The sequence below is a fragment of the Chanodichthys erythropterus genome, chromosome 13 (assembly GCF_024489055.1).
Source record: "Chanodichthys erythropterus isolate Z2021 chromosome 13, ASM2448905v1, whole genome shotgun sequence".
In the NCBI taxonomy this organism is placed as follows: Eukaryota; Metazoa; Chordata; class Actinopteri; order Cypriniformes; family Xenocyprididae; genus Chanodichthys; species Chanodichthys erythropterus.
The window spans coordinates 26,214,765-26,236,937 of NC_090233.1; the positions used below are offsets into that span (position 1 = coordinate 26,214,765).

Sequence of the window (22,173 nt, forward strand, 5' to 3'; positions counted from 1 at the left end):
TTCTGTTGTCTCTATTTCCCCTTCATGTGCGCTCTCTCTCTTTCGTTGGCGGGTGTGTGGCCTGGGTGCTGTAATTGAACCCATTTGCCAGTCTCTGCCTATGGGACTAAACCATGCCTTCGCTTTTCTTAATGCGCGCATGTGCATTTGTATGCATGTGTATTTATTTGTGTTTCCACACGTTTTTCCTTCACAGTTTATCATTTACGGTCTATATGTTGCTTTTCTGATGCGTTTCTTTTCATCAAACACTTTAACAAAATATATGAAGTTATTTTCCATCCACTCTGACAGAGCCTTGTTCAGAGAATGCTTCATATGAGTCACTTTGAATACACAATAAACCAAGCCCATCTTTGTGCGTTTGTTGCCGTTTTGCTAGCTGACGCTTGTTGACATTTCTCAGCCTCAAAACAATCCCGGTAGTGAATTTGGTTGAATTATCTGCCACTCATGTCCTCATGTTTAGACTGCCTGCAGAATATTGTTACTGAACTGATGGTTTGAATATGCAGTCTCTCTAGTGCGGTTCTCTGCTCCTTCTGGTGTGTGTGCTTTTCGTCCTGTGAGGCCAATATCCATTGAATGAATGTGGGGATGAAGCACTCCATGTCTTCTGCTGTTTTCATAACTCCTCTCACTCTCATTAATAAAAGCCTGTTTTTATTTCCAGGTTCATATGAAGAAGAACCAATCCAGTGAGTATTCCTTTTTTTTTTTTTCGTCCTCCCTTCATCCCTATGTCACACTGAAGGTTTGGCTCTGGAGAGCGCCTGCCATTTTGACTTCTCTTTTTAGTTTTTCTTGGCCATGACGTTTCTCGCCAAGCCTCCTTCATGTTGCTCTGGTGACCCCTCCAAAGCCAACTCATCCCATGAGAAAATAAACATCTTCTCCCATTTTTTTCCTCATCTGAGTAGCACAGCGTTGCCTCCTTAAGCCATGAGCAAGATTAACTGCTTAATTGTGTGTTTATGTTTTTCTATCCATCATAATTTTACATTTTTCCAGTAAATTGTGGCTTAAACGAACACAGATGCATGCCAGAATGTAGTGTTTATACTGCGGCATGTTCTCACATCAAGAGCGACGATTTCAACCTCCCAGGAAAGGTTTACATACTTTAAATCCATAAGACATAGTAATTGAGATCACAGTAGAAAAGTTTTGTTATTTTTGCGCTGAAACGGTAAACATTTCTTCAAAGAGCGCATTTGCTGCAAACTCCTGCACACGCTGAAATTGATAAGATCTGGCTGATAATTTTATCCGATAAGTCCTTAAAACACAACATGTATTGGATTAATCTGAAATAACACCAAGATTCTCTTTCAAGAATAACAAAAAATAGAAGTATTTATTCTCTTTATGTTAAGGGAAAGTTGTTTAAATCCAATTTACAATTTGATTTTGTGGTCAACCCGTATTATGCTTATTGGAATTTCATACTGCAAGTGAATTTAGGCATCATGACATTATAATTTACAGTATAAAAATATGTATTCATTGTGAGATTTGCTAAAGATTATATTTAACATTGTTATTAAATTATAAGGTGTTTTTAGTAAGCATTGGATGACGGCATAGGTAAAGTAAATGTGCTCAGTATCCAATATCATCTGATACTGTTAAAATAAAATTTTAAAAAAGTCTACTTTCGGCCACTATTAAATATGGTACAAATATATCGATTATAGATCAGATCAGTATTGCTGTCAGTCCATAACCTGATGTGTGTCTCATATTCTTTTCTGTGTAAAATATGAGGCACGTGGGAAAATTGGGCATATAGAATAAACTGAAGAATATTAAGAACTGAATTATTGTTATTATTATTGTAAATGTGGATCTCAAACATACTTACTGTAGGAATGACACGACAACACACATTCCCATCTATAAATCCAAAGACAGGTGAGTATTCCTCAGGAATCTTAGCCAGCGTACTCGCTCTCTTTTGGTCCGCGGCTACATTTGTGTTGGTGGGAATAAGGGATTCCTGTGGAGCTATAAAAAAATGAAAAACAAAATGTGAAAATTACAAAATTAATTGTTTGTATGAAAATTAGCATTACTAATTTATTCTGTTGTCTTTAACACTGTCATTTCTCCTTTGTGTATAACATACTGTATATGTTGTTGGGTTTTGGTCTCAAATACATACCTTTTGTATGTATTTGATGTGATAAATGGGGTTGCGTGGACATGTGTCTCATGTAGCAACTGACATGGCACTTTATGGTCAGAAACACTATCCTTGCTAAAGCAAGTGACTATTGTAGTTTGTTTTCTGGCTTCCATGTTTTGTGCCTATGTCAAAAATCTAGTATTTCATTTGTTAACATCATATTTACTTCATGAAACACATGAGCTGCATTTTTAATCAGGACCTAATGAGCAGTGCCAAGTTACAAGAACCCCTTAAATTAAGAAAAGTTATAAATGTAAAGTGACTCATAGACTTAATTTAAAGGGTTTCTTGCAACTAGCTCCAGTTGCATAAACTTGGCCACTATGTTAAGACTGTCTAAAGAACTAGCAGTAAGACAAGAGGTCTTTCTTTTCTGATTCAAATTAGACGTTCTACCTTTTTATGTAACCGACTTTAAAAGGTTTTGAAGAAAAAAATGAGATGACTAACTTTTAAGACGAGTCTAAGCAGTTTATGCAACAGGCCACCAGCAGATCCTGAATAAGACCTGAAGAGTTGCCCCATTAATTGTTTTCTCATTGATCTACAGGTGATGAACTGACTCGACCCAAGATACCGCAGCCATCCTTTAATGAGTAAGAGAAATTCTGCCCTTTTTTGATCAAAAATGTAACCATTTATACACGATGTTGTACAGCTTTCATAAGTTTATTTGTATCTTCAAACAGTAGATTTGCCACTAATGACCTGCTGTCTTTGGATCCGTTTGGCCCGACCAGCACCGGCTCCAGCTCTTCTCTACCCCACTCATCAGGTAATACTCATCTGTTGTAGTACAGCAAATGCACACTCTTCTGGGTACAGCTCTGCATTTATGTCATGACTATATCAGTGATCTAAATCTAAATCCTAAAGGTCTTTTTCCTTATATCTCAGAGCTTCACAAAACGGCATGTAATGTATATTAAGATACAGTCACATTTCAGTATAGTATGGGTTAACATCTACACTAATCTCAATGACAGAGTTCAGCTTGACAGTGATGGAGTCAGAACGTTCTTCATTGACCACACACACACACACACTGTACAGGCAGACAGTCGTAAGTCATTTACCCCTCCACCTCCTCCATCCCCCAGCCTCTGGGAGGCTTGTCTTAGGTCTGACCTCCTTCATTATTGATGATGCTTACAGGCTGGTGAAAGTGTCTGGGCTTTTCCAGTCCACAACAGTCGCCTCTAGAGAGCTTGCTCAGGCTGCTGTTGTCACGGAAACCCTCATATCCCACAGCGATTTCATATCGCACTCAGTCTATCCTGTGCTTTAGCATGAAATCTTTTGTGAATGCCATGGGAAAATGTGTTTTTTTTGTATATTTTTGTTCATTTTTTTTTTTTTTTTAAACATATTAGTATCATACTGTCATCATTCATACATCATTCATACTGTAAATCCATTCATACATAAAATTTCCCATTGAATTAAATGTCAGTTTATGTAAGAATGGGTTTTATGTATGATTTACATGTGCATTGGATCTTGTGTCATGAATAAGATCCCTGTGTGTATTCCGTGAGTACAGTCGGTGTTTCCTCACGCTCTACTCTCATCTCTGTCTCTCTCTCTCTCTCTGAAAGCTCTTGACCTTGATTGTTGAAATGAAATGTTATTTTCACATCTGGGAATCAGGAGCTTCCTCATCTTGTTCAATAGTGCAGTTGACAGTATGCAGTTTTGATCAAAATTAAATATTATCTTTTAGATGTACGTTAACAAAAATAAGATGTGAAGTAATTGTACGTAATATATGCAAATTTATTTTTTTGTGGTTGTTTTGAATTATTTTGTAGGAGATATGTTAGGCTGTTATTTTTTATTTACTAGTAATATTACTGTAATACTTTTCTTTGGAAGAAATTATGTGGGTACATTTTCGTGTGACTTTAAGGCATTGTTTGCAAACAAATGAGTGCTTTACTCTGATAAGCCACTCAATGCAGTCACTATAAAAAGCCAACCCGTCATTCAAGCTCTGACCTTAGCCGCAAGGGCCAATCATAATCCAAAGTTAATTGGCACCTTCAGAGGTCAGAGGGCGGAGTTTGGAGTCCCCGTGTCACAGACGTTGTCAAACATGATCTTGTTATGGTTCTGACCTGGCAAAGGAACAAAAAGAGCAGTGAAGAGGATATTAGTAACATAGCGAGGTATTGCACTTGCGGTGTTTTTGCATAGTTTTTTAGTATTTTATTTCTTCCATGACTTAATATGTTTTAACTGAGCCTCATTTACATTGATTTCTTTCTTTTCTCATTCTTGCTTTGTGTTTGTTCAATGCTCTTTTTCTTAGACCTGGCTTCTCTCTTCTTAACATCTTTCCCTACATCTCCCCCACTGCAGTTAAATGATGAGGTTTTTGAAGACCCAGGTAATGCTTATGACCCATGCCTGCAGTTTGATCGTCAGAATAGATCTCTTCCCATAACAGACACTGACCCTACTGGCGCAGAAAGAAATATGCAAAAATGTGAATGATGAGAGGAATGTTTTGCTTGAACTCACCCGCAGCTAAAGTTCCTAATATTTCTTAGAGATGTATTTGTGGAAATGAGTGTTTTGAACATTTTCTGCACACAGAAGATAAGCACAGAGCCACACTTCATTGTACTTAAAGTATAGTTCACTAAAAAAATGAAAAATGTATCATCATTTACTTATTCTTGTGTGAAATAAAGAACAACATAAGAGTGAGTAAAATGATGACAGAATTTACACATTATAACAATTTTGTGTAATTTTGAATCTTTGATGCTCGTTTATGTCAGTATTTTATTTATTAATGTATTTTATGTATTTTTATTAGTAAAGACTGACAGGGGTGCATGAAGGTTTTCTTAGGATTACCATCTTGCAGTATTTTATTGTCTTATGTGTTTTTAGGGATATTACACAATATTATTTTAAAATATTTTTTCAATTATGTTTTTATTATTGTTATAAATGTATACATATATTTTGTTTTGCTTGTTTTTTTTATACTTTCATTGATTTTTATTTTTATTATTTCTATTGTTTTATAATTGTGTACTTATAATATTTTATTCTATTTTAAACTGTATTTTATCTATATTTTGATTATAATTTAGCTTTCCTTTTTCTGATTTTCTGTTTAAGTGACATTTTCTTATGTGAACTATAGAGCTGTATTAAACATTCAGATTAAGAGAACAAAGCAAGTACCTTCTCGGCATAGACACACATCCAGGTCATCTGTGCTTCTTTCATATTTTTGTCATTTTCTGCATGTAGTCTTTTCAGCTTGCCTGTCAGTATGTGGTAATTTTTTACAAGCGTGCATTACTCTTTTCTCTCTGATGACCCCTGTAACAGAAGTGGATTTACAGTCGGAGCCCACCTCTCCTTCGGCAGTCAGTCTTGAGGTTACCGAGCCTCCTGCTTTGCCCCTTCCCTCCATACTCCCTCCTCCTGCTGGTCTCGCCAAGCCGTGCACCCCATCATTTCCTGTTGTCCCCTTTCCTCCCTCCACCTCTCTCCCCGATGAGGCTATTGCCCCCCTCCACCCTGGCCCTACTCGAGCTCTGAGCGTGCCTCCAGCCCTACAGGCTGTTTCTAAGGACTACGCTACCCACAAGCCCCCTCTCAGTGCTCCCGCCACTGGTCCAGACACGCTTTCATCCTGGGCCCAGAGCCAATGGATTGCCTTCAATGATGCCTTTGTGCCATGCCGTGGACCATCCCATCAACCAGCGAGACCTCGGTCAGTGCCTGTGTCTCAACAGCCCAAGCTTTTCTTCAGAGAGATTGGTGACCCATTTGGCAGCATTGGGAAAGAGGAGAGCACATCCTCTCTGAATGAAGCACCAGCCCGATCCACGCAGGATGGTAATATTGAGGAATGAGTTTTCATAAGCATGTTCCAACACTGTCCCATGGCTACATGACAGTGAGATAAATGTACTGAGATTTTAACAAACCTGATGTTTTTATTCAACTTATTTAAGTTCATTGTAATTGTTTGGATTTCCTTTTATTTTTTTTTATTTATTTTTTTTTTCTTCAGTTTGATTTATTTTACATTTATTGTTTGATTGGTGACAATTTATTTTTGTATGTTCTGCATTTATTGATTTGAATAATACAAATGTAACCAAATAATCACATGTAAGCCATCATAGTCTTTATTACTGTTTAGCTGGATACAGTAAGAAAATGTGCGGCCTAAGTTTGGTCTCATTTTGTTTTGTTTTATACAGTATTTTTTTATATATAAAAAAATTTGCTTGTAGATACTCAAAGTAACTCTTAAAAATTACTCAAATTAATATTTGTCCGCAAACTTGGTCAGAATATCCAGCTTTTTCTAATTTCAAAACTTAATGACTAAGATGGTTTAAAGTGTGCATGTTTCTTTTAGGTTCCTTACCTGATCTTATCATTTCTTATTCTTATTTTCTGTTTGTTTATTATTTTTTATATATTTATGTTTATATTGTGACATTGGCCTTTGCATGTGACTGTACATCAGGTGTAATCTTTGGATTTGACTGTTAACTTGTTTTCTGTGTGACGTCAAAGCCAATATAGCAATTTTTTGAATGTTTTTCAGCATTGGTGATTTTAATTATGCTCAGAGGGTGCTGTCTCCATATTTCTCCCCTTTTTTCATACATCTTGTGGTTCTAACATTTGTCATTCCCCCCCCCCCCCCCATGCACAGTACCACCTCCAAACAGGCCAACCACTCCCCTGGGCACAGCATCCATAGTCCCGCCTCCAAGACCATTATCTCGGCCCAAACTGCCTGCAGGCAAGCTGACGGGCATCAATGAGGCTGTGAGTAAAGAAGATATTTCCTGATTCCCCCTGAATGAAGGTTGAATGTAGTGAATTATTGATCATTTGGTTGTTTTCTGCAGGGCCGGCCGTTCAGCCCTCCTAAAGTGTCCAACTCCAGCCCTCCTCCCGCTGCTCCTCTGGCTCGTGCCGAGAGCTCTTCTTCTCTCAGCTCCAACACCTCCCTGAGCGCCAACAACACACCTACTGTCGGTAAGTCTTCAGTCTCACACTCTCATGTGAACACAAGCTGCGCAGACAAAATCTTTCTTCACGTCATCCACATTCACATCACACTTCATATTATTTATCATTTATTACATTTATTATAACAATAAAGTCATTATTCATGCACTGTATGGTTATTAGGATAATAAGTGTAAAGAAAGTTAATATGCACAAATAATATTCTACACATTGTATTTCATCACATGGTCAACACATCACTTACCAGATCATTCCATCCTCATCCTTCACTGGTGAACTGTGTTTTTGCCCTCTTTTTTTTCTTTCCCTTTTGTGGTTTCCTTCCCTTCATTTTGATTTAAGAGGATGATCTTTTCGTGGGGAAACTGCCCACATTTGAGAAGAGATGTGAGACTCCTGCAGGTAGAGTGGAAAGAACTCGAGAACATTTTGTTCTAACTTACTAACTCAAAAATGATCATCTGTCCTGGGTCAACCAATTGCATTGCCCCATTTGCTAAACTCACACCTACTCCCATTCTGTGACTCACCATTTGATCTTCAGTGCATTTTACCAGCCTAAAACTAATGTAAATAATTCTAGTTGTGAAACTGACTATTGTGTGTCTCGTGCATTGTGGCTGATGAAGATGCATGGCAGAAATGGTGCGGATGATGTCTTTTCCTTGTTTCTCAAGGTTTAAATTATCTTAACTGAATCACATTCCTCAGAACGCCTTGATTATTTTTGATTACTACTTGGATGTCTGTTTTTATTTTTTATTTTTTTCTTTCCGTCTCTCTTTCTCCTTATCCTTTCCCTCATAGGGACATCTCGTGGGCCCAGTCCAGTGACACTGGCTTCCCAGGATGCATTGCCCATTGCTGTAGCATTCACAGAGTCAGTTAATGCCTATTTCAAAGGAGCAGATCCCAGCAAGTGAGTTTCATATCATCTGCCTTGTTAAGACCATTCAGACTTTACATAATATACACATGACAAAACCTTGAAATATCAGAGATATTGTACAATTGTGATCTCCATGCCTAGAAAAGTCATAGAAATGAATTGAAGTCTTAGAAAGTAATGGGAAAATTCAGTTTTTCTAAAATAATTAATTAGTTAATTGTTCTAGATATGCTCAGCTCTGACATATCTCATTCAAATGTGATTTTAGGTGTATTGTGAAGATCACAGGAGACATGACCCTGTCTTTCCCCAGCGGTATCATCAAGATTTTCACCTCTAGTCCTTCTCCTGCTGTACTCAGCTTTAAACTCTCAAACACTAGCAGATTAGAGCAAATTATGCCCAACCAGCAACTACTACACAGGTGAGTGTGTGCCTTTACACTAAAGTGTTTCTGCTAATGTTAAGCAGAGGTTTTGGGTCAGTATTTTTTTTTTTTTTTTTTTTTGAAAGAAAGTAATACTTTAATTCATCAAGGATGCATTAAATTGATATTTATATTTCAAATATTCTATTTATCAAAGAATACTGATAGAACAGTTTTCACAAAAATATTAAGCAGCACAACTATTTTCAACATTGATAACTGACCAGCAAATCAGCATATTAGAATGATTTCTGAAGCATTATGTGACACTGAAGACTGGAGTAATGGCTGTTGAAAATGCAGCTTTGCCATTGAAAAAAATTACATTTTAAAATATATTATGATGGAAAACAGTTATTTTAAATTGTAATAATATTGCACAATATTACAGTTTTAATTGTGTTTCTGATCAAATAAATGCAGCCTTGGTGAGCAAAGAGACTTTTTTCAAAAAAATATTTCCAACCCGAAACTTTTGAACAGCAGTATATATGAGAAAGTGATAAAAGTGGCTTGAAACATTTTGTATATTTGTAACAGCCTTCTTACTTTAATCATGATTCCATTTAGTAGCATCTTGATCGCTAAAGTGCTCAGGCTAAACTCAACCTGCTCTCACTCACCCACATCCTTTTTCTTGTTGTGTGAGTTCGTGCCAGTAGTTCCCACTCTTCCTCAGGAGAGTTTTGTGATTTAATAGTGGAGCTGCTGGAGTAGGGTTAGTTGTTCCATGCTGATACAGTGAAACGCAGCATTGAATTATTGAGCTCCTAATAATGTTTTCTTTATATGTGTGTGTGTGTGTGTGTGTGTGTGTGTGTGTGACTCCAGTGACTCCTCCCAGAATGACACAAACACTAAGGACTTTTGGCTGAACATGTCTGCATTGACGGCGTACCTCAGGAAGAGCTCTGAGCAGAATCCTGCTGCATCCTATTACAACGTGGACATCCTAAAGTACCAGGTTCATATCTTTCCATTCTGTTACCTTTGGGATAATTCTCTGTTAGTCCATGAATTCTTCAACAAAAAAACGTGAGTAAAGCTTGTTAGTACTAGCTTTTCTAGTATGCTTAATATTAGAGCTGCACGATTCTGGATAAATTGAGAACCACAATTTTTTTTTTTTTTTTTTTTTTTATAGAAATCAAGATTCTCCCATGATTCCGAATAGACAACTAAAATACCGTGTCTACTAGAGGTTCTGACAAAATGTTAATTGCTGCAGTCTAATTAAAAACTAAATAATTAATTTGTATTATTTTGTTATTTAAAAAAAAATGGGTTGAATAAAGGATTCAATGACTCACTCGTAAAGACATTACTGGATGAATCAGCATTTAAAAAAAAAAAATCTCTTGAATGAATAATTCAATGACAAATAATAATTTTTTTTTATTGATCACTTGTCACCATCTACTGGTGTAACGGTAGTAAATACTGTTTTTATTTGAAGCAAGTTGCTTTCAAAAGGGGATTTACTCTATTTTGATCACTATGATAGACATAAGTGTTTATATCCAAACTATAAACTTTCATCCCAGTACTTCTGTGATAATTCGCCGAATCGTTGTCATTTAGAAAAAAGATCGCATGGGTGTTTGAATCAAGATCGTGATCTTTTTACGATTAATCGTGCAGCTATATTGCATATGTACAGCTGCTATTTAGTTCGCCTGACTGTTGTTGTGTAAATCAGGTTGATGATAAGCCATGGTCCTCATGTGGTGAGCAAAGATCTTTTGGCCCTCCTTTCTCAGGTGTGTTCAAATGGGATCCAGTCGACGCCTCTAAACCTCGTGGTGTACTGGAAATGTGCCCCTACAACTACAGACCTGCGAGTGGACTACCGATACAACCCAGAGTCCATGCAGCCCCCTGCTGCGCTCACCAATGTACAGGTGTTAGTGCCTGTTAATGGTGGGGTCACGAATATGCAGTCACTCCCCAACGCCATCTGGTGAGTTGGAGGATGTAGGCACATAAACACACAAACAAACACACAATATCTTGTGTAACAAATAAACACTGAAGTATGGACTTAATCGCTGTAATATTAAATTATATACAAAATGTACACTACCTTTCAAAAGTTTAGGGTTGGTCAGATTTTTTGATGTTTCTTTTGCTCACCATGACTGCATTCACTTGATTGTAAATAAATATGGTTAAAATGTCAGTGTTGTGATTATAATAATATTATTATAATTTTATATAATTGTTTTCTATTTTAATATATTTTAAAATGCAGTTTATTCCTGTTACATTTTACAATTGTGCTGCTTAATATATTTGTGGAAACTGATCTCTTTTTTTTTTTTTTTTTTTAGAATTGTTTTATGAATAATACAGAAAACAGCATTCACTTGAAATAGAAATGTTTTGTAACAATGTAAAAGTCACTGTCACTTCTGATCAATTTAATGCATCATTGCTGAATAAATGTAGTCATTTCTTTAACATTTCTAAAACTTTAACCGACCCCCAAATTGTCAAGTGGTAGTGTATGCATAATCTAGGTCACTTACACAGCTCAGTTTAACTATTTGATTGTTACTGTGTTTTAATTAGGAATGCAGAACAGTGTAAGTCATTATGGAAACTGAGTGACATCTCTGACAAGTCTGAAAATGAAGGTAAGCACAAATACACCGCTGTCAAAAAAAGATTTTGATTCACTGCTTCATATCATTGTTAAAGTAGCATCTTTATGTGTACATGGCTCTTTTTAAAAGGGTAATATCATAAAAAATAACATTTTCAGTGATCATTTGAAATAAAAGTTCATTGTACCATGTATAATATAAACAATGTACAATAGAAACATAAAAAAAACATCAATAAGATTTCTGAAACTAAGCGGCAAAAACATTCTCGTTCTATACATCACATGTACAAACTGGAAAACAGGTTTCATTGCATCTGCTTGTCAGAGAAAGTGCTAATGGCAGTACGAACTGATGGTGATATCTATGGACTTTTAAGGTAATCAGTTAACCTAGCTAGTTCTTTCTGTTATTGGTATTTTATTTGATTTAAATGTCTAAATGAAAAATAAAAACCATTTAGATATCAATCTCCACATCGACGGACATCGGTTATGCTCATCTTTGCCCGCTCCTTTGAAAGTATATTGAGTAAAATGGCTCTATATTTAACGAAGCACATGAACCGGAGGCAATGCGACCTGTTTTACAGAATATGGAAGTTTGTGGTGTATAACCCCCATTGAATTCAATAGCAAATCCTGAGCTTGTAATAAATTAAAAATGAATTGGAAAATGGTCTATATCTATTTTTAGAAAGCTGTTATTTATTCCACAGATGTCACAGTGTAATTTTCTATATTATCTTGTAAAGACTGAAAAGTATTTTGGCCCAGAGTACTTCAGTGTTGACTGTGTGTGTGTATGTGTCAGGCTCTGGTACTTTGAGGGCAAAGTTTGAGCTGTCTGATGGTCCATCCATCCCTGCCACCCTGGCTGTTCAGTTCTTCAGCGAGGGAAGCACTCTGTCTGGTGTGGATATGGAACTAGTTGGCTCCGGTTACCGGCTCTCCCTCAATAAGAAGAGATTTGCCACTGGTAAGAATGGTTTTGGACTTCACTAAAGCACCAGATACAATTTCACCAGAAGATTTTCTGATTTGACTTAATAATGAGTTTTGAAATCTCAATACAGTCTCAACATATGCATGACTTTTCAATCAAGCGTTTTGTCATCGAAATGGCAGAGTTGACAGGAGATAAAATGTCAATATGTGTTTGTGTACATTCACAGGCCGCTATATGGCTGACTGCTGAGATCTGAGCAGAGGCCTGTCTGCTCTCAAACGCAGGGAATCTGGAGGTTAATTTCTGTTCATTCATTAATTCACTGGTTCTCAATGATATTTATGGAGGATCGATAGAGGGGATGGAAATAGAGGACTGTTTGTGTGAAGACCTCTCATGCTTCTGTTTCCTCTCTCCGTTCCTCTCTGAACGACCCAGTTCCAGTGAAGCACCTTTCTGGAGACTCGAGATTTTTATACTACACGCTAACGTAGCACTGAGTATCAAACACTGTGTACAAAGAAAAATAAAAAAAAAAGAAAAGAAAGAAGAAGGAATGTCAGGATACTGGTGAATGAAATCATTAATCTTTGATACTTTTTGATCTATTCAGACTTTTATAAAGTCAGAACGGTAGTGTTTGTTATTTTGATATGTATAGTTAACAATTTGTAATATGATTTATATGTGTATAAACATTCAGCATATCTAAACAAAAAAGGACAAAAAAAAACTGCACTAACAATCTTTCTGGAAATTTGTTGAGCATTAATTTCTCCGTTTGTATTCACAATGTCAGTTAGTCACAATGACAATGAGGAGAACAAAAGGAGGGGAAAAAAAACAAGGAAAAAAAAGGAGAGACGAGAGAAAATGCCTCAGCAATAGATCACTTCATGCTCACAAGAAAGCCTTACTTCTTGTCCAGAATGCCATGGTCTTTTTCATAGCTGAGCATTGCACATCCATCTGCTAAATTCAGATTGTTTTCCCCTAATTTCTATTGTCTTCAGTTTTATTTTTTTTCTTTCAGTTGCTTTTTTTTTTCGTTATGAATGTGCAATGAAGTTATAAGCTTTCAAAATTACATTTATGGATTGTTTTTAAATTTTAGTGCCATTTTCACTTTAACATTGTAAAGAGAACCTACTGGTTAGTTGTGTGTCTTGCTTAACAGCAAAAGGAAACTTATACACTGACCTTAGTGCCTCTTTTCAGTTGCTTAAAATTATTGTACAAGAAAAATTGCATGTTTAAGTCTAAAACAACCTATGTTCTCCCCATTTTTTTTTTAGATTATGACCTTTCCTCTTCCTTTTTGAAGTGCCAGTTCAGTTCTTTATGCTTTCTAATGGGATACTGAAGGGAAAACACTGCCTAAACTTTAGCCTTTATCCTTCAAACAGTTCACTGCAAAGTGTGCGCCGTTCCCGTTATAGACATCATCCAAATGTTTGCTGTAAACTCAGGCCTTATAGATGGCATATGTGGAAATCTGTGCAGAAATGATACCAAAATACCCAGCGAAAAAATTCACTGTGAGATGATTCTAATTACAAAAACTGTATTTGGAGGGATCCTTGTTGATTAACAGACCAAAATGTTTTGAATATTAAGATTATATTTCATTTTATGAACATACACACTTTTCAGTGTAGTTTATTATCAACAGACTACCAAATTTTTAGGTAAATGTAATTTTAAGGGACACTGTGTATATGTTTTCACCAAATGTGCCGTCACGTCTGTTTTTGAGTGTTTTGTGTTAATAATAACCTGAATTCGTTTGTTTCTTAAAATTATGGCTCAAATGAGCTAATTGCTTTGAGCAAGTTTGCCAAATACAGATCAAAGCACAATAAGCCAATGGAAGTTATGGGAAAAATTGAATGATTTTTAATTCTTTTAATGGTAGATATTTCATTAGTTTTGTACCACAGCAGTTCACCATCATTTTAGTACTGTCAGTTTGTGCTGGAAGCCAGTGGTGAGCATTTGCAGTGCTTTAAGGGGGTCTGTCCCCCATACAAGGGCTATTTGCCTTGTCCTCCGTGGAGGACCACGTCTCCAAGGGCTACCCCAATCCCAGCCATAGCAGACACCATTTGTACCTTAAAATGAAAAACACTAAACACTAAATGCCAACAATGAAGGATCTTCATGAATCTGAAAACAGTGACGTTCTTTAGAATTGCGTCTTGTTTTCACCAGGAACTTTTTAGCTCTTTGATAGCAGCCTAACAGTTTTGTGAAGTAACAAAGTAAAGATTTTATATTCAGAATCCTCACTGTCTTTATGTACATTTTTTAAACAATATTTGTGATTTTAATTCATTTGTTTTCAGTATGTAATGTGGTGTTGGTGTCATTACAGAGGCAGAAATCAACTGGTGAACATCCAGGTCAATGTAGCATCCAAATACAAAACAATATTGGCTTCTATAGTCCAGGCTTTATGAACTAGTGAAACAAGTGAATATGAACTAAATGTGTAGTTAGCGAGCTGGTTCTTGCTGCCTCTACAGCCATCACGTCATCACGTTCAAGTCATTTTTGAACTTTTAAAATTAAGTCTCTTTTATTTCTTTCTTTTTATGTCCACATTCAATGGCATGTTAAAATGTTTGTCTTTTTTTTTCTTTTTTCTTTTTTCTCACCTAATGTAAATTTTTACAAATATTTCTGCCATGTTTCTCTGCTTTATGACGCTCTGTGTCAGTAATAAATGTGTAATATATAAATCTATACAAATATAAGAAATACTACAGAAAGCTAGCTTGTCTGTGTTGTTTTTTTCCGTTTGTATATCTATTCAGAAATTTTCTTCAGCAACATTTCAGTTCAATTTTCAACCAATTATACGTAATTTTGTCATGATTGCACAGTGAAGAAAATGACTAACTTGTGGCATACCTTTCATCCGAGTCATTTTAGAGAAATGTTGGTCTGTGATGATTGGACTTAATTGTTGGATTTTTTTTCTCCTATGTGCACTAATCTTTCCAATTAATATTGAAGGATTAAAAATCCAGCTGTTTAACTAAATTGAAGCCTGAAGTTGAAATCAGAAGTGCGCTGTCACAATTTGTACAACATTTCCCCAAAAATAAGTTTACACATTACCCTCTTGAAAACCTTCTTAATACTTTTAGTACTAAATACATTTTCAGTTTGTCCACCCAGAGCATGTATCTATACTGATAACTGAGTGCTACAGACACAGATTATAGTAGCCTACTGATTTGTAGACTGTTACTTATAATTTTGGACTTGTTTCCATGTATTTGTGCATTTTTCATGCACTTGATGGTTGATTTCTAGTATGGATAGATTTAACGATAAAGCAATTCAACATTCTGATGTTTACACAGTCATGCTTCTGAACACATCTGCTGCACTTCCAGTGCTCCTTGCAAAGTGAAATAAAACTTACCCACATGTGCTAGCCATTCGGCTTTCTTACGCACCTCATGTGTGTCTTTTATGTGTTTACGTATGTGTCAGGGTTGGAGACCCCTTCATGAACCCTTTCGAAAAAGTCCTCCGCACGCTTCACAGTTTCATCTACATCAGACCTGCTTAATTCTGATTACACTATACTTGATCTGAATTGAATGCTGTTTAGACACCTGTATACAAGTCATTTTCGGTGATAGTACCACTCCATTTATCTGTATTTGTGCGTACCAGACGTATTTTTTTCAGTGACTGTTTCTGCAGGCTACATCTTTACACCAGTAGTTGGCCACAATGACTGTCTGTCAGTGTCTTTGCGTTGAATCATTCAATCAACCAATTCGTTCAAAACACTGAATCATTCAGGAACAAACCAATACTGATTTCGGAACCGCATACTATTCTTACTATCTTTCAATGGCAGGAATAGGAAGTAAGCTAGAATGTGGTTCCAATGTGGTTCCAATGAATGTGGTACTTAGTAAGCTAGAATGTGGTTCCAAATTCAGCAATAGTGTATCCACCTTATTTTTAACATAAGAACGGGCACATTGTAAATTAAATGTGCGAAACTTACATGTTATTTTATCTTTATGAAGACAACCTGTTAACTTGATATTGCAAACTTTATTTTTTATTATATTGTTTTAATTTATTATCATATTCATAAACACACACTGGTTTTTAGCGCAAATAGCTTTACCATTTACTAGGCTACACTTCGTTACTCTAGTTATTTACTAAAAGCGTCTAATGGATCATCTCGCACATTCGAGAAAATATTGCTATTTGACAACAAGAAGGACAACTATAAAAATAGCTATAACAATAATTACATTAATCTTCATGTCTACTGACAAAATAATGTTCTGTTTATCATAAACTCGCGCAGTGGTTATGTCGTCTGTTGCGGTAAATGCTCGAGCTCTTTAAAGTGTGGTGGATTCTGATTGGCTGTAAATGTTTCATGGTTTCATCATTAATTGGGCGGGGGAGACATTTTGAAAATGATTCCAACTATATATTTCCTCTGTGTTGTTGTTATCGTTAGCTGCGGTGTCGACCCTACTCTTATAGTATTAAACGATAATTAAAACCTTAGAGTTATCGACTTTGGTGTGAAATGGCCTTAAATCAGGAACGTCGTCGTGATGAGACTCGTGATGGGTAATTAAGCGATGGTTTTCGGACTTTTTTCAGTGGCGAGAAAAAAAAAGAAAAAAAACAGACAATCAATGGAAATGGCAATCATGTAAAATGTAAGTTGTTCGATACCAATTTCTTGTTTATTTAAATGTGTATATTATTAATTATATATATATATATATATATATATATATATATATATATATATATATATATATATATATATATATATATATATATATATAAATATAAAAATACACACACACACACACACTACCAGTCAAAAGTTTGGAAACGGTAAGATTTTTAATGTTTTTAAAAGAAGTTTCGTCTGCTCGCCAAGGCTGAATTTATTTAATAAAAAATATAGTAAAAACCGTGAGATTGTGAAATATTATGAAAGCATAAAGAACTGTTTTCTATTTGAAAATATTTTAAAATGTAATTTATTCCTGTGATGGCAAAGCTGAATTTTCAGCATCATTACTCCAGTCTTCAGTGTCACATGATCCTTCATAAATCATTCTAATATGCTGATCTGCTGCTCAAGAAACATTTATTGAGTACAATTGTACAAAATATTTGTGTACAGTATATTTTTTTCAGTATTCTTTGATGAATAGAAAGTTCAAAAGAACAGTGTTTATTTGAAATCTAATCTTTTGTAACATTATAAATGTCTTTACTGTCACTTTTGATCGATTTAATGCAACCTTGCTGAATAAAAGTATTAATTTCTTTAATTTATTTAAAAAAAAAAAAAAGAAATAAAAATTATTACTGACCCCAAAACTTTTGAACGGTAGTGTAATGTTACAAAAGCTTTGTATTTCAGATAAATGCTGTTCTTTTGAACTTTCTATACATCAGGGGAAAAAAAAGGTACACAACTGTTTTCAACATTGATAATAATCATAAATGTTTCTTGAGCAGCAGATCAGCATATTAAAATGATTTCTGAAGGATCATGTGACACTGAAGACTGGAGTAATGATGCTGAAAATTCAGCTTTGCCATCACAAGAATAAATTACATTTTCCAATATTTTCAAATAGAAAAGAGTTATTTTAAATTGTAATAATATTTCACAATATCACTGTTTTTACTGTATTTTTAATTAAATAAATGCAGCCTCGGTGAGCAGACGAAACTTCTTTTAAAAACATAAAAAATCCTACCGTGTCCAAACTTTTGATGGGTAGTGTATTTATAAAATATATGTCAACATCTCTCTTGCTCACAACTGAAATTAATTTACCGGTAGTAGTAGTAGGCTACTTCACCTGATGTGATGGCTACTGTATTTGTCAGAAACTACCGTGATGCATAAAAGGCTCCTGCCATTCGAGATCAACACCAATCGATGTGTCTCAAAGTGATCCAGATTAAAGATATTATGCTCTATATAGAAGGTTAAAGAGGAGAGGGTCTTTCGTCTCTTTAGCTAACTGATTTCAAATGTTCTTTGGATGTTGTCACAGGCTGTGTTTTTGCAGAGACTCTGTGGGGTAATAGAGTTGAGTTATTAAAGAAGGAGAGAGCAGGAGCAGCATCACTTACGTTTATGCTCCATTACAGAATGACATGGCCTTTTGATCCAACGCCCCCCTCTTCAGTATGAGCAAAACCATCTGAGCAAACACACTAGCTGGACCTTCATAACTTAAAAATGTGTTTGCTTTTCTCCTCCATCTCACACTGTTCCCCTCATTTACTCCTCTTTAATCCTTTGGCTTCTCTTTCTCTCTCCATCTTTCCACGTTTCCACCCGCACCCATCTACTGACTGTATTCTGTTTATTTTCTTCTCCATTCTGAGAACATCTATCCTCCTGTATCATCTCTTTTCTCTCTTCCTCCTCTCTTAACCACACCTAATATCATTCTTGATCTCCGTCCACATCTGCCGGCTCCTCCCTCTCTTCAGCCTTTGGTAGGTCTCCCAAAACAACAGTACACGAGGAGCTTGCTTCATACCATCTGAAATCCTTCAAATCCTCCAGACGCTCATATTTCACCCTCTAGAATCCATATGATGAAAGATGTTTTAATAGAAACCTTGTTTTAGTACCATGTCATCTGTCCAGTGACATCTCTGCATCTCGTAATGCTTTCAGTACTAATTCTAGGCTCTTTAGGTGCCACATTAAGGTGATTATTGAAGCCATGGAGCCTCGCCGGTGCTGCAATGGCGAATTGGGTCCTCATGTTGTGGAGATAAATCTGGACAAGAACTCTGTTGATTTTGTGGAGGTTTACGTGTGTTTACTTAGCTATAGCAATATTGTCCCCAAAAGTGAGCTAAAGCTGCAATCACAGTAGACTTTCAGTATGTGAAATTACTTCAGACTTCTCTGTAACATATAGATTCCTTGTTGCTCACTAGAGGTCTATGATTTGTTCCCATTTAAATAGCTGAGTATATGTATGTGAGTAACTATGTTTTGGGGGCAAATATGTGCCCAGCAATTCCAGTCTCACTTTCTTGTTATTTGCATAATGCCAGCCTATGATCTTCATTGGCTGCCCGCGTACAATGTCTACTTTGAACAGTCTTCAAGCACCGAAGTTGTTGTTGAGGCATGGAAGAGTTTGGATCGTGCTGTCGACATGTCAAGAAGACGCTGTTTCCTGAACTGCCAAAGCAAATCCACTGGCATGCAGGGCTTAACGATAAAACCAAAACCAGCGTTACTGTTCGTATCACTGTATATCAACACGCACTGTAAGCGGTAGACCAATCACTGAGCCGTCTGACCAAACAAAGCAGAGTAGGCTCTCGGAAAGGAGGGGTTTAGAGAGTTTCACACACTGTGACAAAAGAGATGATGCCGCATTGTATGTTATGAGAAAATTAAAGTGTTTTTGACCTTTGATGCATGTTAACCTATTCAATTTCTTTTTACGTGACTTCACACCCTTATAGGAATGCCCACCTGGAGGGCAAAGGTTTTCCTCCATTGTCCGCCAGTCATTTTTACAAGTTTTAGGCTAAGTGCTAATGTAGAAAGACAGTGATATTAAAAGACCAAATTCAGTAAACACCTTATTGATGATGCATACTATGTACACGCAAGCAGATTAACTCAATATGCGTTCATAGTCTGGGTTCATCTGCTCGTCTGTATATATACAGTTGCATGGGAAAGTATCGGAACCACTTGCAGAATCTGTGAAAATGTGAATAATTTTAACAAAATAAGAGAGATCATACAAAATGCATGTTATTTTTTATTTAGTACTGTCCTGAGTAAGATATTTTACATACAAGATGCTTACATGTAGTTCACAAGAAAAAAAAAATAGCTGAATTTATTCAAATAACCCAGTTCAAAAGTTTGGGAACCATTGATTCTTAATACTGTGTGTGGTTACCTAGATCTACAACTGTTTTTGTTTTTTTGTTTTTGTGATGGTTGTTCCTGAGTCCCTTGTCTATCCTGAACAGTTAAACTGCCCAATGTTCTTCAGAAAAATCCTGCAGATTCTTCAGTTTTCAAGAATTTTTTGCATTTTTGAACGCTTTCCAGCAGTGACTGTAGGATTTTGAGATCCATCTTTTCACACTGAGGACAATTGAGGGACTCAAACACAACTATTAAAAAAGGTTCAAACATTCACTGATGCTTCAGAAGGAAACACGATGCATTAAGATTCGGGGTGTGAAAACTTTTGAACAGGATGAAGATGTCCAAGTTTTACTTGTTTTCTTGAAATCAGAAGATACTTGCATGTTTCCTGGAAAACAAATTAAGTACAATTTATCTTGATCTTCAAATTCAAAAAGTTTTCACCCCCGGGTGAATCTGACAAAACGTTCTTAATTTTTTGAAAACAGTATAAAAATAAAGTAAATAGCCACAATTTTTGATAGTGTAAAAATGCAGAAAGTGTTCTGTTAGGGTTATGGTGTGGATTAGGGTTAATCGATGGAATGACCCCATTTAGATTTAATTGTTAAGTAAGGTGTGTGTGTGTGTGTGTGTGTGTGTGTTTGTGACACATCAGGACACAAATTTGTATAATGACATGGGTATGACATGGGTATTACAAGGAGAGGGTGACTTATGAGGACATTACCCCATGTCCCATTTTTCAAAAGGCTTATAAATCACACAATGAGTTTTTTTTTTTTTTTTTTTTTGAGAAAGTAAAAATGTGCACAGTTTCTGTGATGGGTAGGTTTAGGTGTAGGGGTAGTGTAAGGTGATAGAAAATACGGTTTGTACAGTATAAAAACCATTACGCCTATGTAATGTCCCCACAATTCACAAAAACAGACGTGTGTGTGTGAGAGAGAGCTAATCTCAGCCTCAGACACTAAACTGGTTACTAACCATTTGAAAAGCATTTTCTCAATCTTGTAAGATTTATTATGATATTATGGTTTCCTTCCAGGAAGTACCAGTTTGATACAACAAGTGCTTTTTATAATGAAATAATCACTGTATTTGACACTACAGGTTTTGTGGCATTAAATCTTTAATATTCACAGATTGTTTGAGACTGATGGAGTTATGCCTAAATGTTTTTAAGTCATAAATATAGTGAAATGTATAGACAACAGACAAGTGAGGACATTTGTAGTGGTGCTCTCACTATTTGAAAGGCTCATAAAATAGCTAAAATCATGTCACAAAGCAACCATAATGCTGAGAGTGAATGTTTGTTTGACCTGTGCATGTTTGGACACTAATTTTGTATCATTTTGTTTACAGACTGACAGATACAATTATCCATCTACTGCCTGGATTATTATTGTGATCATTGTGATCGGTTCCCTTCAGTTACTCAGCAGCAGAATTTGTTTATCTCCTTGTGTCTTTCTCCCCCTCCTATCCTGTCTATGTCTCTAGAAACGTTGGTTCGAAATCAGATTGGTGAATGGACCAGTAAAAACTATTCCTCCACACTGAGCAAAAGAGAAACGGTACATGAGAGCTCAGAGCAGTGAAAGGATGGAACAATGGGCGAACAGGAGAAAGGCAGGTTGGAGGGAATGCGAGATGCGAGAGAGAATGGGCTTTCGTGCCTGGCGAGCAGAGCCACGTCATGGGCAATTTGTCACAAGGTCGGGGACCATGATGGAAAATGGCGACATTTTAACTCCCATGGAGCAGCCCCCACAGTGTCTGCTATACTATCTGCCAGCCAAAGATGAGGTAATATTGCTTGCTCCAGATCACATCAAAAATATTAAGACTTTGTGTCCTGTATTGCAGATAATCATATCTAATCACATAGCATGGCGCTATGGAATAGTTGATTCCAAATGAGCAATTGCAGCATTCAGTGATATTTTCTAATATTCACTGTCATCCATGGCAACTCTGTATATCAGACTGCAACTGAAACTTCCGCCACGTTCACGTCTCGCCTATTACTCCATGGACTCGCTCTCTTGTTTCACACGAACGCAACTGGCACCATTTTGGTGTCTTAGTTCTCAACTAGAGAAAATCACTTTGGAGTATTTTAGTGTTAATGTA

General features: G+C 36.2%; 2 protein-coding genes across 5 annotated transcripts in view; both read left to right on the plus strand.

Moving 5' to 3' along the window:
* fcho2 (FCH and mu domain containing endocytic adaptor 2) overlaps positions 1–14,845 on the plus strand; it is a 45,288-nt gene extending 30,443 nt beyond the window's left edge. Inside the window, exons 15-27 of one of the 4 annotated variants that reach the window (XM_067405477.1) lie at positions 674–698; positions 2,742–2,787; positions 2,884–2,966; positions 6,891–7,006; positions 7,090–7,219; positions 7,556–7,615; positions 8,021–8,132; positions 8,371–8,526; positions 9,361–9,493; positions 10,290–10,489; positions 11,101–11,165; positions 11,949–12,113; positions 12,310–14,845. In XM_067405477.1, the coding sequence (XP_067261578.1) occupies positions 674–698; positions 2,742–2,787; positions 2,884–2,966; positions 6,891–7,006; positions 7,090–7,219; positions 7,556–7,615; positions 8,021–8,132; positions 8,371–8,526; positions 9,361–9,493; positions 10,290–10,489; positions 11,101–11,165; positions 11,949–12,113; positions 12,310–12,332 (1,314 nt within the window). In that variant the 3' untranslated portion in view covers positions 12,333–14,845. Of the gene's footprint in view, positions 1–673; positions 699–2,741; positions 2,788–2,880; positions 2,967–6,890; positions 7,007–7,089; positions 7,220–7,555; positions 7,616–8,020; positions 8,133–8,370; positions 8,527–9,360; positions 9,494–10,289; positions 10,490–11,100; positions 11,166–11,948; positions 12,114–12,309 lie in introns of all 4 variants that reach the window. The other 3 variants (XM_067405476.1, XM_067405479.1, XM_067405478.1) reach the window with 3 other exon arrangements.
* On the plus strand, positions 5,172–6,878 carry LOC137033549 (uncharacterized). Its single transcript, XM_067405480.1, has one exon. It carries the CDS (start codon positions 5,527–5,529, stop codon positions 6,070–6,072), a length of 546 nt encoding a protein of 181 aa, XP_067261581.1. The 5' UTR covers positions 5,172–5,526; the 3' UTR covers positions 6,073–6,878.
* Positions 14,846–22,173: the final 7,328 nt, after the last annotated feature.